The sequence below is a fragment of the Monodelphis domestica genome, chromosome X (assembly GCF_027887165.1).
Source record: "Monodelphis domestica isolate mMonDom1 chromosome X, mMonDom1.pri, whole genome shotgun sequence".
In the NCBI taxonomy this organism is placed as follows: Eukaryota; Metazoa; Chordata; class Mammalia; order Didelphimorphia; family Didelphidae; genus Monodelphis; species Monodelphis domestica.
In genome coordinates, this window is record NC_077235.1 from 38,045,111 (window position 1) to 38,062,418 (window position 17,308).

The following is a 17,308-nucleotide window of genomic DNA, read 5'->3' on the forward strand; positions in this document are numbered from 1 at the left end:
GCCAGTGCAAAGATGGAGAGATGGGACATCATGTGTGAGGAATGGCAAACAGACCAATATGCTTAGATCATCAAGACTATATAGAGGTTAGCAAAAGTGAATAATATGGAAATAGGTATCAAGTGACAACATTTGTACAACCCAGTGGAATTGCTTGTTGGCTCTGGGAGGGGGGAAGGAAGAGGGGAAGGAAAGAAAATGAATTGTGGAAACATGGAAAAATATTTAAAAATAAAAATTAAAAAATAAAGTATATAGAGGGAAGTAGTACACAAGAAGATTTGAAAGGTAAGAAGGGCACCAGATTGTGGCAATCTTTAAATGATAAACAGAGGAGTTTCTATCTGATCCTGAAAGTGTTAGGGGATCCCACAGAGTTTGAGTAGTACAGTAACATGGCTAGACCTGCATGTTGGTAAACTCACTTTGGTAGCTATATGAGAAGATGGATTAAAAAGAGGAGAAACTTGGAAGGAGGAAATAGGAAGCTACTGCAATAGTCTAGGAAGGAGCCGATGAGATTTTGAAGTAGGATGGTGGCTCTATAAGTAGAGGGAAGTGCAAATAACATTGTAGAGATAGAAAAGACAAGTTCTGGCAACTAACATTATTGTTTTAATCTCACAGTATAATCAAAGTGGTTTATACTAGGTCAATTCTGATTTTTGCACACCTTTGATCATATTATTAATATTTTCTTCAAATGTTTTCTTTGCAGAGATGTATGGGGTAAGAGAGTAAAGAGCTGAAGATGAGGCTGGCATTGGGAAATTGGGCCTGAAGAGATGTCACTGACAGTCACTGAAAGGTAAGGAAGAGAAATGGGCTCAAGGAGAAAGTTATGTTCTGTCTGGGACATTTTGAGTGTGAGATGACTATGAGTTATTAAGGTTAAAATATCCAGAAGGTGTTCTAGGACTGAGGCTTAAGATGAGAGACTAGAGTTGTCCAATATATATGTGGATATGGGATATATCACCAAGTAATAGAACACAGATGGTAGAGGGCCAAGGATAGAGCACTGAGGTTACAAGCATAGTTCGTATTCACGTAACATCAATAAAGATTCAACAAAAGGGGTTGAGAAGGAACAGATGAATGGGAAGAGAGAACCAGGAAAGAGTCATAAAAACTCAGAAACTAGAGTAAGCAGAAGGAGAAGGTTTCATATGCTGGAAATGGGTCAGTAAGAATGAGGACAAGGTCATTATATTTTCTAATCAAGACATCATTGGTAACATTGGAGAGAGCAGTTTCAGTTGAACACTGACATGGGAAGATAGAGACTGCAGAGGTTTCAAAGAGGATGAGAAAAAAGATGGATACATACTCTCATTAGCTAATGTCTCCAAAGGCAATAAACAAATAACAATAAATTCATTGTGATCAAGGGTTGATGTAAATCTATTTCAGATCTTGATAATTTTGTATATTTTCCACCAATTTCTGTTCAAATCTTTCGATCATCATTGTTTTAACCTCAGCATAGCCAGTGTGTGGCTTATGTTAGGTTGGTAGAAGGGTCAACTCTGATTTTTTCTTTTTGTTCAGATTATTAGTATTATCTTTGATCTATAGTTTCTTTACAGGAATCTTTTAAAGTCAGTTGTCCCTTTTGTGATGGTTAGTTTAGGACTTTTTAGAACAGACTTTTACTGATATGTTCTTTCATCACTTCTAATCCCCCATGTTATTTCAGAGAGTCATCCCTAATAACAAAGAGTATAAAAGAGAAAATAATATTTCGACACAATTAGCCAACACCTTTACTGGGTCTTGGCATTGTCAGTAGTGTTCCATTTCTGTGAAGTATGCCTTTTATGTGTTTGGGAGGCCAAGGTTAGTAGTTCTAATTTAGCAGAGTTCAGTTAAAATTGTTATTTTCATCTACATCATTGTAGTTATTGGGTTTATTGTGTCCCTGGTTCTGTTCATTTCACTTTATATCAGTTTGTATAGGTTTTCTCATGCTGCTCTGTACTCATTTTGTCAGGGACATTCTTGGGGTATATATGCCTAGTGGAGGAATTTTGGTAATCATGCTATGTGGATTAGTGTGCCTGGCTTTCCATGACCTGCTCAACATTGACAATTTTCATTTTTTGGTGTCTTTGCTGACTTGCTGGATGTGAGGTGAAACCTTAGAGTTGTTTTGGTTTGCATTCCTGTCACTGTTAGTAACTTAGAACATTTTTTCTTATGGTTGGTAATAGTTTGTAATTCTCCTTTTGAAAAATGGATGTTCACATCCACTGACTCCTCATCTCTTGGTGATGGCTGAACTAAAAGCACTGACTATCACCCCAAATCCACTGTCAATCTCTGCATTGTGAAACTCATTCTTTCCTCAGAATACCTCATATGACAGACACTATGACAGTGTCAAGATGTTGAAATTTAGTAAAGTGTAATTTTACTTTTTTTAAAGAAAAATCAAACAAAAGTTCTAATATTTTCTTCCCACACTCCCTACAATGTAATTCATGGACTTTACAGACCATTAGACTCAATAGTTTACAAAGTTCCTTCCAGCTTTGTGATTTTTGTGGCTTCTGACCACAATGCCAAGCAGAACTGTAAATGACACGTGTTCCTGACAAATGATTTTCAAGAGGATAAAAACAACCTCAGCAATGCTCCCTGGGATCTTAGTTCCTGACATTTGTTTTGCCACTTGGGAAAATTTGCCAAGTTAGCATGTCCATTGATGAGACTCTTGCTGGTAGTTGTCACGAGGTCGTCCGCTGTTCAGAATGTAGCAGATACAATATCAGCAAGAGTAGAGGTATAGTGAACATTCAGTTTAATCATCCTTTGAGCACCTACTGTGTACAAGACCCCATAGAAAGACAAAAATGAGCTTCTTCCTTGAAGGCACTTACTCTATTGGGGCAACACAAGACTTAGAGAAATAAGTAAATCAAAAGTAATTTAAGATGGAGAGTAAAGTAAATCTGAGAATTACAGCTAAACGCAGTAGCTGCCTCAGGAGGATGGCTCCTTGGGATTGTTTAGAGGGGATTCTTGCTCAGGTCTGGGCTGAATTAGCTGCCCTCTGAGGTCACTTTCCAACTCTGAGTTTTTGTGGTTTTAGATTGACATGTGAATTCCCATGGCTCAAAGAACTCTCCACTATTCATTTGCATGAACTGAGTACAATGTATGAGAAATTGCATCAAGGAATCTATTTTGCAGTGACCTATTCTTTTGCTTGGGGTTTAGAGATTAATAATTCCACACCTAAGTTTTGGCTCTTTCCCCTCCCTGCTGCCTTCACCCTCACAGATCTGGGCTAAGGACAAGATCACTGCATATTAGGATGGTCAATGCATACTTGAACTAGGGGTGAGAAAGTATATTACAGCCATATGGTAGGTGAAGAAGCTTGAGAATGTTCTATACCAGATCCATGTGAAGCCATGATACTATATACTTTTTGAGCCACGAGCTCACTTTCCTTCCCTCCTCTCCAGTGGTAGAGAATACCAGAGGAGGGAGATTTTCTTCCCTTTCTAATAAAATCATCCTTATATCATCGCCTTCATCATCATTACCAGATATTATATGGCACTTTAAGGTTTCCAGTGTTATAAAGATATTGTCTCATTTCTGCCTCCCACCAACCCAGCAGAGTGGAACATGAAGGCAGGGGTTACATAATGTGGAAACTGAGGCTCAGTGAATTTGTGACTTTGCTCATAGTCACATCACTAGGATGTGTCCGGGTGACATTTGAATCCTTATCTTTCTGATGGCACTTCCTCCCTCTCCCTTAAAAAGGGGTACTCAAGGTGAGCAGTTTGCAGCATCATTAGGCCACACTCCCTGGTGGGGTGGCTGCCCATGCAATTTGAATAACTTCCATAAGGCACTAGACTGAATCAAAACACTTAGAAAAATTCCAAGGGCTTAATGAAGAAATGCTCACCCACACACAGGGCCTGAGTATCTTGGTTTATAGGCATTTGCATCGGGTCATCGGAGAAGAAAGGCAATAAGTTCTCTACATCTGGAGAAAAGAAAAACATAAGAGAATACCATTAGATGAGAATACCAATAGTCTTGCTGTCTCAAATTTCACCCCACTCCAATCCATCCTCCATATATAGCTGCCACAGTGATGTGTCTGTCTAAGGTGCAGGTCTGACCGTGTCCCATGGGGTTCCATATAATTTCTAGTAAGACATGTAAATGAAATGATTTGGCATTTTAAACCTTTCCCAATCCAGTTCTGACCTACTTTTATAATACATATGACACGGTCCAGTCAACCTAGCCTTCTTACTATGCCTCACGTATGGTTTCCAATCCCCCTCCCTTTGGACTCTCTTCCCCCTCATGTTTGAAACACACCGTTTCTCTTACCTCTATGGAACCTTTCTTGATCCCAACCAGCTGCTAGCTCTACCCCACCCCCTGGCCCATCCACTATCACCTTGGGTACATTTTATATGTACTTGTATATCACCATATAGGTGCATATAGTCTCCCCAGTGACAATTTAAGCTCCCTGAGGTCAGGAACTCACTTTTGTCCCCTAGCATAGTACCTGGCACACCATAGGTGCTTAATAAATGTACTGATCAATTGGTGGACACTAGAACCTTCCTTTTTCTATTGCCACAGCAAATAGGAGTTTCCTCACCCAACAAGAACTGCAGGTGGTGAGTGAAATAACTTTTGTATTTGGCTTCAAATGTATGTTCCTCCCTTATAGCACCCAGGTGAAGTGTAGGGTTGTGGGATTGGTATAGTTAGAAGAGTGAGAGAAAATGAGGAGAGTTGCCTGAAAACTGGTAGACACAGATTTAGGTTCTGACTACTGAGGGAGATAACTCAGAATACAAGAACTCAGGGCTTTTGGCCTTAGGCCAACTGCTTCTGTATATATACTAGGGGCACACACAAGGGCTTTTAAATTAGCAATGACCATTCAGTACGGCACTTCATTTGAGTCTTACAACATGCTGGGGGAGGCAGCTATTTACAGATATATGGAGACTGAGTTGAGAGAGAGGAGGCGACTTTGTTGTCCTCAGATGGCCATTTAATGTCAACAGTCTTATTTTAGCCCAGAAAAAGGTTTCTTTGCTTTAAATCTGAGGTGATATACTCATTTGGTTTCTATCCATTGCATTTTTTCCTCCTTGGTAAGGCAGATGTAGTCGTGTCTTGCACATACATGGTACATCTCTTTGTAAGTGAGGTTGGTAGGTGGCATCCTTGACCCATGACAGAAAAGTTAGAAATTTGGGCTTAATGGATTGTCTGCTTTAAGAATGAAAGTAGTGTATTTCATTTGAGCTGGACAACATTCCTTTAATATAGGTGCTTCAAATACTATCCCCATTTTAGAGATAAGAAAATTGAGGCTCAAAAAGATTATGACTTGCTACAGTCCCAAGTCTTTCAAACTCCAAACATTCTTTTTTAACCCTTACCTTCTGCCTTAGAATCAATACCATGTTTCAGTTCCAAGGCAGAAGAGTAGTAAGAGCTAGGCAATGGGGGTTACATGAGTTGTCCAGGGTCACACAGCTAGGAAGTGTCTGAGACCAGATTTAAACCTAGGACCTCCCATCTCTAGGCCTGACTCTCCATCCACTGAGCCACCCAGCTGTCCGCTCAAACTCCAAGCATTCTATCCATCTGGACTATCCTTCTACTATATTTGGGCAGTGTTCATTAATACCATTCAAAAGCCTCCCATAAATGATCAACTGTGATAGACTTAGCTAACTCAGTAATACAAAGATCCAGGACAATTATGAAATCTTATGCCTTCTACCTCCCTAGAAAGAACTGTTGGAATAAGAATGTATATCAAAGCATGTGATCTTTCTTCTTTTCTTTTTTAAAATTCATTTAAAAAATATTTTTCCATCTTTACATAATTCATTTTCTTTCCCTCTCCTCTTCCCTCCCCCCTCTCAGAGCTGGCAAGCAATTCCACTGGGTTGTACAAATGTTGTCATTTGATACCTATTTCCATATTATTCATTTTCGGTATAGAGCGATTTTTAAAAGCCTAAACCGCAAATCATTTACCCATATATACATATGATAAGTGATGTTATATGTTCTTCTTTTGCATTTCTACTCCCATAGTTCTTTCTCTCAATGTGGTTAACATTCTTTCCCATAAATCCTTCAGAAGTGACACTGCTACTAGTAGCAAAGTCATTACATTGAATTGTTCCACAATGTTTCACTTTCCGTGTACGATGTTCTCCTGGCTCTGCTCATTTCACTCTGCATCAGTTCATTGAGGTTCTCCTGATTCACAGGAATCACTCCAGTTCATTATTCCTTTTAGCACAATAGAATTCCATCACCATCAGATACCATGATTTGCTCAGCCATTCATTCCCCAATTGAGGGATATCCCCTCATTTTCCAGTTTTTTGCCACCACAAAGAGCACAGCTAAAAGCATGTGATTTTTCACTTTATCGTGGTTTTTATTTGGGGGTTTGGGTTTTATATGAGCATTCCCTTATAACAACGAACAATATGGAAGTATGCTTTACATGATAATACATGTATATCCCATATTAAAGTGCTCGCCAGCTCTAGGAAGAGGGAAGGAAGGGAGACAGGGATATAATTTGGATCATATGATTTCAGAAAACTTCTGTGGAAATTTGTTATTACATGTAATTAGTAAAATAAAATATCTTTTTAATCAAAGGACTCTCATACATAGGCTATGAAGAAAAACCCCCAGAGAGAAAAATTCAAAAGCCCTAATCAAGAAATGTCCACGTACCAAGTTGCCGGTTACTGTTCTCTAGAGATTCAACTGGTTCAAGAGCATATATTGGTGCACTTGGTCCTGTTAGAGGAGGAAAAAAAAGAATTAAGACAGAGTAGCCACTGACACAATAACTTCAACTCCTAGCAAGAGCCGTGGCCATGTGAGGACTGTACCTTCTTCATGATTCTGACACCCATCATGGATCCAGGAGCAAGCTGGTTTGTTGAATGGTGAGGGGCAGGAGTATCAGTAGAGAAGGAACTTTAATAAACAAAAATATGGCCTCTGACTACCCAAATAGAGGATAATGAAAGATATTCAATGCTTTTCAATAGATGGCATGACAACAGTGTAAAAATAAGAAAGCCTGTCTTGAGATGGCTTTTGAGGTTCCTTCCAGCTAGAGCTGGAATAGAATCATTGAATTGAAGATTAGAATGGACCTCAGAAGTCACTGAGTCCAACCTCCTTACTTTACCAAGAAGCAGAGCTTCAGCTCAAGGAGATGAAATAATTTTCCAAGACCAGAAAGGGCCTCATCACTTCTTGCTTGAATGATTGCAGTGGCCTCCCCAGATGATGTCTCGACCTATTCACTCCCCTCTTGCACCCATCCTCCACGCAGCTGCCAATCTGATATCCACATGTAACATTTTGAGTTATTTTCAACTCAGTGAAAGTTCAGTGGCTCCCTACTGACTCCAGGATAGAACACCATCTGCTAAGCTTGGCCTGCAAAATGTGGCTCTCACTTCCATTTCTTGTCTTATTTTCTATGTTTTTCCACGTCATGCACTTTCCTCCATAGTCTGTTCCCTGCACCTGATCTATCATGGACTGCCTTGGTACCTCTGTAGAAGTGATCTCCCACTTTTCTTCTGTATTCTTGCCCCAACTCACAGAATCCCCATAACTTGGATACATTCAATAGTATTATGGATATTGAGTTGAAAAGCGGCTTTAGAAACCATGTAGTTCAACTCCTTCATTTTACAGAAGAAGAACTAAGGCCCAAGGAAATGAAGGGATTTGCCCAAGGTAACATATAGGATCTATTGCTTGGAAGGGACTCGAGAGTCCATCTAGTCTAGCCTGCTCAACTTTCCCCTGTTCACAAAAAAACAAAACTAGATTCCTTTCAGTATCAGTCTCTAATATGACTGGCAGAGTCAATATTTTTCAACTATAGTGAACAGAGTGCTGGGCCTGGAGTCAGGAAGACCTGAGTTCAAATCTGGATTCAGACATAGGCTCTGTGACCCTGGACAAGCCACTTAACTTGCTGCTTGCCTCAGTTTCTTATGTGTAAAATGAATGAGCTGGAGAAGAAATTAGAAACCATTTCAATATCTTTGCCAAGAAACCCCAAATAGGCTTGTGAAACAGGTGAACAATAGAAAAATAACAATGAAATAAGGAAGATAAATTGTAGTTGGTGCTCTACCCATTGCATCATGCTGCTTCCCATGATCCTTTGCAGATCTCTTTAGGTCCCTCTCTGATTTAGGCACATAAAAGGCTACTTGCTATGATCCTGTCATGCATTTCTAACAATTCCCTTATTGCATCAAAAAAAAACAAATAAGGGGGCAGCTGGGTAGCTCAGTGGATTGAGAGCCAGGCTTAGAGATGGGAGGAATGTGGCCTCAGATACTTCCTAGCTGTGTGACCCTGGGCAAATCACTTGACCCCCATTGCCTAGCCCTTATTGCTCTTCTGCCTTGGAACCAATACACAGTATTGATTCCAAGATGGAAGGTAAGGGTTTAAAAAACAAACAAATCAGGAGAGGCATTTGAAGGGACTCAGAAACAAGATGCTCACCTTCAGGAAGTTCTTCCAAGGAATTTGCTTCCATGGTGTTTATGGGATACATCGGTAGATAGGAGGCTGTCATAAGACAAGGGACAAGAAGCATAAACAGTTGATCAAATAGCATTTATTTTGCCCATGCTATATGTCAGGCACTATGGACATAGAAGAGAATCCTAAATTGGATACATTATATGCACCCAGCAAGGAACTCTGTGGTACAAGCGGAGTTGCAGACATTTGAGCACCTGATCTCTTTAGCATGTCTCCAAAATCTAGGTGCAGTTATAAGCTCAAATGGCTTAAAAGTGCACTTAGATTTTACAAGATTTTAAATCTTGTATTAATGGCTATTTCCTCTCCTATACTCCTATCTTGACCTGGGAATTGGACCCTCCCTTGTAGCAAAGAAAAGCAGAAATCTGGAGGCTAAGCCCAAGAAGAGGTGCAGTAGTTAACTACTTTAGTGTAGTAGGCAATGCGTCAGTCTCATAAGCTGAAGGTCCCGAGTTCGATCATCAGAAGATGGGTGTGATATAATGGGAAAGGCTTCTGGAGACAAGAAGGGTCATTTGGCTTGGGCTTAGCTTACACCTCAAGTGGATTGTCTTTACTTTAGGGTTCATTATTCAGTCTGAAACTGCTAGCCTGAGTGAGATTCCCCTCAGGGTAGATTCTCATGGGAACAGAGAACAAGTACAAGCTTTGGGGTCTCCACCTTACAAGCTAGTCCTAAAACTTGGGGTTCACCAGATCTTACTAGGCTACAAGTTTGGCGTTTCTAGATTCCATGTCAACAAGGGAATCTGGAAGAACATGTTTCTAACATGATTGGGCCATAAACATGAAAGGGCTGTTAGTACAATTCAATTTCCATACCCTTTGAAATTATGAATCAAAATTTTTAAAGAGCAATTCTAGTTGCTAAATGATAAAATACTCACCAACGGACTGATTTTCCTTGTCTTCAGGAGTAAATGGTGCCATTGAATCAATTGAGAATAAAGATGCGTATGAGTCTATTAGAGAAAGAAAGAGAATCCCATTGATGGCTCATGGCATATGCTCCTTTTTTGTCTTAGCTCTGTCTCTATGTAGGGCTTGGGGAACTTGGTATTTTGGCACAAGGTTTTTGTTCAATTATAATACCAGAAGTATTCTGGCTTCGTGTATCCTGGGACATGTCTAGTTTAGGTGGTTAGAGAAGTGAGACGGGATGGCAGAGCCAGTTGCTAGAACATATTAATAAATACAGTTCTGGGAAAGAATAGAGACAGTCACTGCCAGAATAGAGAATGAAGCTGATATAATATTACCATGGGTGAACTTCTTCTCCATGTACTCCATGGGCTGGAGAAGTAGGATGATAATAACTGGCCTTCTTATAGGACTTTAAAATTTGCAAAAAAAGAAGCAGCAGCTTTATAAACACTGCCTCATTTTGAGCTTCATAATAGCCCTTTGAGGTTGGTAATATAGGTCCTATTATCCCCATTCCAAAGATGTGGATAGTGGGGCTCAGAGAGTTTCAGTGACTTGCCAATGGCCATTGCTAAGAAGCATCAGAGGAGAGATATGTACTCAGGTCTTTCTGACCCTATACTCACCATTCCATATACCATTCTAGGCAGTTATTTCATTTAAGACACATTTTGAAAATGATTGGAGAATAGTCCACATGGAGTTGTCATAGGTATGATTCACATGATTTCTATGCATTGCTAGGTCATTAATCAAAACCCTTAAAAAGAATTCTAGTGACGCAATAAGAAAACCCTTACCTGCATCCAGAACATCTTTATCATCTAAAGTATATGGTGATACTGGTTCATTGGCATACATAGGTATATATGTGGCTGTAAAAAGAAAAAGCATGTGGGAAAGAGGTTCACATGTTGCATCAGGAACTCTCTCAGCCTCTCCTCTTCTGCATGGACTAAGAAGATTTTTCGCCCAGGAGAAATTGAGACCACATCATCTTTTAGTTTTTGTATCAACTTGAGGGTCACTCATTTGAGACCAAAGAGTAAATCTTGCTCACTGCACTATGGGGAGCAGGGATTGGAGCAGGTTGTACAGGAATGGACTAGAGGAGAGAGGGGACTGAATCTGCAAAGTCTAACCCATTAGCTTGACTTTGGTTCCCAGAAATTTCTAAACCACATTATTAGAGGGAGTGTTAGTGAATGTCTAGAAAAGCAAGCAATAATCATAAAAAACCCCAAACTACTCTGACTTCATCATGAACAGGTCATGGTGTCTAAACTTAATTCTTAGATGCTATTACTAATAGGACAATAGAAGAGGAAAGCTCCAGAATATAGTTTGCCTATATTTGAAACCATCTCATGTTATTTTGGCGAGGAAGATAGTGAGATTTAGACTTGTCCAGCACAGTTAGATTCAGACCAATTGCCCAGAGAGTCATTAATGTTTCAATGTCAATTTGGAATATCTTCAATGGTTATGGCCCAGTAATGTGTTTAGACCTATATTTTTATTAGTGACTTTTTAAAAGGCACAAGTGGTAGAGTTAATGCCTTTGTAGATATCACAAAGCTAGAAGGACTATCCGCCTAGTACAATGGATGACAGCAGAGTCTAGATATAGCCCATCCAAATGTGTCTAGAAGAGTGAATGAATCACCACAATTTGAATTTCTATAGTATTTGAAAGTTTGCAAAAAGCTTTGCCTCCTTTGAGCATCCCAATGATCCTTCTGAACTCTGCCTTAGGGATCATATTAACCTCATTCTACAGATGGGAATACTGAGGCTAAGAGAAATTAGGTGACTTGCTCACAGTCATTGCTAGGAAGTATCAGAGGAGAGATTTATACTCGTATCACTGTGGCTTCATGTTCAGCCTTCTTTCTACAATTCTAGGTTATCTCTTCTTTTAGGATATCACCAGGTACATGTAGTGGCCCTAGACCTAATTCACATGACTTCCACATCTTGCTAAGGTTTTAATCAAAATCCTTAGAACCAAAGTTTTTCACTTGGGGTTTATGAACTTGCTTTCAGTAACAATTTTGGTACATTTGGATTCTTTTGCCATTGTCTATATTTTATGCCTTTAAGAACATAATTCTGAGAAAGGGTCCCTAGGCTTCACCAGTCTACCAGCAGAAACCATGGCACAACAAAGGTAAAAAACTTGAGAGAGAAAAATTCTAGTGGCTCAATGATGAAATCCTTACCTGACTCCAGAGAGTCCTTCTCTTGAGCAGTAAGTGCCTGCATTGGGTCAGCAGCAAATAGAGGTAAGAAGTTGTCTGTTAAAAGAGATAGAAAAGGAAAGTCTCATGGGAAAGAGGATTGTTCTACATGGCTCCATCCCACAACAGAAATGGAGGGTTGTAGCCTTTGAATTTTGCATTGGTTTAATAATGGTCATTTGTTTGGATCCTGGGAGCAGTCTAGCTCATTATCCCATGCTGAGGAAGAGTTACCAAAGAGAGGCTGAGGTAGAGAAGAAAGAAGTTAGAGAAGAAACATTTGCTTTGAAACATGAATCCCCAAACAAAAACAGAAACTCAACAACTTTCAAGGTTGCAATTGAGAGGATGAAAATACTCAAGCTATATATGTTAGAACCCAATTTCCTTTCTCCTGCTTGGATACTGGAGTTTAGGGACATAACCATAAAGGCTTTCATCTACTTTGCACTTTCAAGTTTGCAAAGGCTTTGCTCATCGTCCCAACTCAGGACCAATTGGAAGATGTGGTACCCAACCCATGAGTTCTTGGGTACATATACAGCTTCAGCACTTTGTGTTTGATACCTTCCTACAGCCCAGTAAGGTAAGCACCACAAGTTTTGTCATCCCCATTATAGAGTTAAGGAAATTGAACTTCAAGAGTTTCTATGACTTGTCCAAATTCACACTCAAGCCTAGATTACTGAATTGAGGTCTTCTTAACTTCAAGCTGAGTACTCTATCCATTGTACAGGGAAGCCTGGTCAAAGAGCACCTTGATTTTGGTCAGGTCCCCTTTATAGAGAAATGCATCTTTCTATTCCATTTAGATAACATAAGTGCTATCCTGGATTCATGGCACTAGTGTTCTTTTTGCTCTAGAAAAGTGAGAGAGTAAGTGATAGTTACTTCATGCTTTATATTTGGCTTCTCATGGATAAAGAGCTGGCCATGGGTTCATATCCTGCCTCTCACCCATACTAATTTTGATACCTTGAACAAGTCAATAAAACTCTAAGCACTGTAGGCAACCAACCCTCTAGAGAAGGTGCTGACCTGAATGGGTTTAAAGGAAGTTTCCTTCCCAGCAGTTACCTATACCAAGAGTGAGATCACAGGTCCGGTCAATCTCACAATTTATCAAAGAGGAAACTGGGGTCCATGCAGAGAGGCACAGTGATCACTCTCTTGATGATCTTAACAGATTCCATGCCTTCATCTCAAATGGCTCTTAAAAGCCTGCATCACTGGCAGTCATCTCTCCAGTCAGCCCATGTATCACCAGCTGTCTGTTAGATCTTTTCATCTGACTAAACTTCAAGCATATGAAATGCAGCAGGTTCAAATCAGACCTCTTCTTTTCTCAGTTCTCTTTCACTCTCTACATCCAATCAGTTGTCATCAATTCTATCTCCATTGTATTTTTCCTTTTTTGACCACTTCTTTATTCACTGCCCCCACCACTGAAATCTTCATCACCTCTTTACCCAACTCTAGTCTCACTCCCTCTCATCTACCCCCCCCCCACAGATGCCCAATTGATATTTGTAAAGTGTGCCTTTGTCTCTTTAAGGGAAATTTAGGGCTTCTCTACTACCTTTTGGGAAAACTATAAACTCTTCAGTTTGGCATTTGAAGAACATGGCTGAAATGAATGATACTTCTTGGAAAAGGCCTTTGCATCCTGAAATTATTTTGCGGTTATTTTATGTATGCTTTGTAGGTATTTATATGTTCCCATTTGTGCACATTGTACATGGCCTATAACAGGCACTAACATGATAGCTGAGTTGAATGTGATTATTTTGCCAGTAGTCATATAACTTGAGACCTGAACCCAAGTTTTCTAAAATCTAGGTCTGCTAAGAAGGGGAGTGGGATTTGGGGAAACAGCTCTCTATGGTCTTTGTGCTATACTCTACAGGCAGTGGTTGCCAGAGCATGTGATGCTGAGGGACAACAGGACAAACTTTTATAGAGAAAACACACTTTTGCTTCCTTAGGATACACTCACCAATACTCTCATTGTCTTTGTCTTGAAAAGGTGGGATTTCCATTGTGTTGATGGAATTTCCAGATGATCCTTCACCTAAGTCTATGGGAAAGAGAGAGACTCGTAAGCCAAAGAACATCTCCTCAGATGGATCACTGGCAGAGCTCTCTTCATCAGGAGTGGTAAACATTTGAATGCACATCCTTTTTCAGATTATAGCAACTTGGGGCCTTTTACCATGGGCCAATTTCCAAGGTATGTTTTCCAGGGGCTCAAAGAGACTTATGAAAATGAGAGTTGGCTTTTCTATGTATAGCACTTTAAAAATGGCAATGGGTAGGGGAGGCAGAGCCAAGATGGCAGCTTAGCAGCAGCAAAAGCTGGAAATACTCTGAGAATCCTCTCAAACAAAACTTAAAATAGTGCTTCAAAACTATAGGATTCACAAAAGTAACAAGATGAAGGCTATCGTGCAGAAAATAACTTAAAAGGTAGGTAGAGAAAGTTGATTTTCATAGGATAAGGAGGAATCAGAAGTAAAACTGCACACAGAGGAATGCACACTGATAACCCCCACCTACTGTGCTAGATTCCAAGTCTAGGCATAGGCCACCTTCAGGATCCTGGGATCCTGCATAAGCCAACAGCAAAGCACCCCAAACCCACCACCTGGAGTCCCAACCCCTGGCACTAGCCCACAGTAAAGTCCTGAAATCTGTAGCACTTGGCCCTTTCAAGCCTGTGGTGAATCCCTTAAGGCAAAATAGCTCACAGTTATGAGTCCTGCAAGCACAATTAGTAGAGGAGACAGAATCATCAGCTTTTAGAACTCCCAGTCCACAGGCAAAAAAAGATGAGGAAAATGAAAGCAAACAGCAAAAGAAACACCTAACCCTAAAAAGCAAGGCATAGAATAAGTAGGGGAATAGTGAGAACAAATCACTACATACAAAACTTCAAAGAAAAATGGGAGTTTGTCTCAGGTGCTGGAAGAACTCAAAAAGGAATTAAAAAATCTAATAAAAGAGTTGGGGAAAAGAAATGAAAGTAATGTAAAAAGAAAATAACAGGTTAGAAGAAAATTGGTCAAGTGAAAAGAGTTACAAAAATCCAGTGAAGAATTTCTTTAAGAAACAGAATTGATCTATTGGAAAAAGAAGGAAAAAATCCAATGAAGAGAAGAGTTCCATGAAAAGTAGGATGGACCAAATGGAAAAGAAGGGTCAGATGGTCATGGAAGAAAAATTAATTCTTTAAAAATTAGAATTGGGCAAATAGAAACTAATGACTTATAAATAATCAAGAAACAATAAAACAAAATCAAAATAATGAAAAAATAGACAAAAACATGAAATATCTCATTGTAAAAACAACTGACCTGGAAAAATAGATCTAGGCAAGGCAGTTTAAGAAGTATTAGACTACCTGAAAGCCATGACAAAAAGCATAAATATATTACAAGAAATTATCAAAGAAAACTGCCTTGATATTCTTGAACACAAAGGTAAAATAGAAATTGAAAGAATACACAGATCACCTTCTGCAATAAATCCCCAAATTACAACTCCCAGGAATATTATAGTCAAGTTCAAGAGGCCCCAGGCCAAGGAGAAAATACTGCAAACAACCAGAAAAAACAATTCATATATCATGGTACCCCAATCAGGATTACATAGGATCTGGCAGCTTCTACACTGAAGGCCTGGAAGGCCTGGAATGATATTCCAGAAGGCAAGAGAACTGGGTTTATAACCAAGAATCCACCTGCTCACCAAAACTGGCTATATTTCAGGGGAAAATATAGTCATTTAATAAAAGAGAAGATTTCCAAGCATTCTTGAAGAAAAGACAAGACTTAAACAGAAGATTTGATGTCCAAATACAAAATTGAAGAGAAACATAAAAAGGTGAAAGGTAAATAAAGAAAAATATTGAAGGGACTCAATAAGGTTGAATTGTTTATATTTCTACATAGAAAGATGATATTTGTAACTCTGAAAATTTTTATCATTATCATAGAAGTTAAAAAGTATGCATTGAAAGAGGGTGTGGTAGTAAGCTGTTTAGGATTATAAGATTAAAAATTAATATCCAATACTCCAAGAATTATTTTTATAAGATTTATTAATAATAACTTGAAGTAGAGGAAAGTAATAGCCTTAGTAAAGAGAGTTTCCCAGCCACACACATGAAAGAAGAGAGAAAAAGAGAGGGTGGAGTTACACACAATTTTATGGATACAACATAAGCACGTAACATGGGGATGAAGGGAAAGGGATTCTGGGAGATGAAGTCCAAGGGTACAAAATTCTATTTACATAGGATGATATCCAAAAAACAAACTGGGGGTGAAAAAGGATTTCACCAAGAGAAATGGGGAGAGGTAAAATGAGATAAATTATATCTCATAAAGAGGTGTGTGTGGGGGACTATTACAGTGGCGAGGAGGATGAGGATGGTGACAGGTTATAATCCATCCTTACTCTCATTTGAACTGGCTCAGAGAGGGAATAAGAGCCAGACTCATTGGGGTGTAGATTTTTAGCTCACCCTATAGAGAAATGGAAGGGGAATAAGAAGGGTGGTGCTGGTAAGGGGAGTAATATAAGGGAGGGGGGATGGAGGAGTGATTAAAAACAAAACACTTGTATGGAGGGACAGAGTGAAAGGAGACAGTATAGGATTAAAAGGGGAATACAAAATGGAGGGGACTACACAAATGGTCATCATAACTGTGAATGTAAATAGGATGAACTCATAAAACAGAAATGGAAAGCAGAGTGGACTAAAAATCGGAATCTTACATATGTTGTTTATTTATAAGAAACACATTTTAGGCAGGTAGACACATGCACTACTGTGTAAGAGTAAGGTAAGAGGCTGGAGCAGAATCTATTGGGCTTCAACTGAGCCAAAGAAAAGCAGGAATAGCAATCATAACCTCAGACAAAGCTAAAGCAAAAATAAATCTGATTAAAAGAGATAAGGAAGGTAATTACATCTTGGTAAAAGGCAGTATATAGACAATGAAGTAATATAGTACTTAACATATATGCACCAAATGGTATAGCATCCAGATTTTTAGAGGAGAAACTAAAGGTATTTAAGGAGGAAATGGTAAAACTATACTAGTGGAGGACCTCAACTTTCCCCTCTCAGAACTAGATAAATCTAACCAAAAAATAAGAAAGAAGTAAAGGAAATGAATGAAATTTTAGAAGTACTAGATGTATGTATATATATATATATATCTGGAGTAAACTGAATAGGGAGAAAAAGGAAAATACCTTTTTGTCAGCAGTACATGGTACATATACAAAAATTGACCATGGACCAGGGAATAAAAACTTCACAAACAAATGCATAAAAGCAGAAATAATAAATATAATGTTTTCAGATCATAATGCCATAAAATTATAATCAATAAGTGTTCATGGAAAGGCAAATTAAAAATTAAGTGGAAACTAAATCTAATTCTTCAAAAGGAGTGGGTCAAAGAACAAATTATAGAAACAATCTCTGATTTCATTAAAGACAATGACAA

The 17,308-nt window shown here is 39.0% G+C and overlaps 1 protein-coding gene across 8 annotated transcripts in view; it reads right to left on the minus strand.

Moving 5' to 3' along the window:
• LOC100617194 (transcriptional repressor protein YY1-like) overlaps positions 1-17,308 on the minus strand; it is a 179,059-nt gene that overhangs the window by 18,297 nt on the left and 143,454 nt on the right. For all 8 annotated transcript variants that reach the window (XM_056808918.1, XM_056808919.1, XM_056808915.1 and 5 more), the window contains 7 exons: positions 13,786-13,866; positions 11,772-11,846; positions 10,350-10,424; positions 9,513-9,587; positions 8,581-8,646; positions 6,769-6,834; positions 3,929-4,009 (listed from right to left, as the gene is read on the minus strand). In XM_056808918.1, coding sequence (XP_056664896.1) covers positions 3,929-4,009; positions 6,769-6,834; positions 8,581-8,646; positions 9,513-9,587; positions 10,350-10,424; positions 11,772-11,846; positions 13,786-13,866 — 519 coding nt within the window. The remainder of the gene's footprint in view (positions 1-3,928; positions 4,010-6,768; positions 6,835-8,580; positions 8,647-9,512; positions 9,588-10,349; positions 10,425-11,771; positions 11,847-13,785; positions 13,867-17,308) is intronic.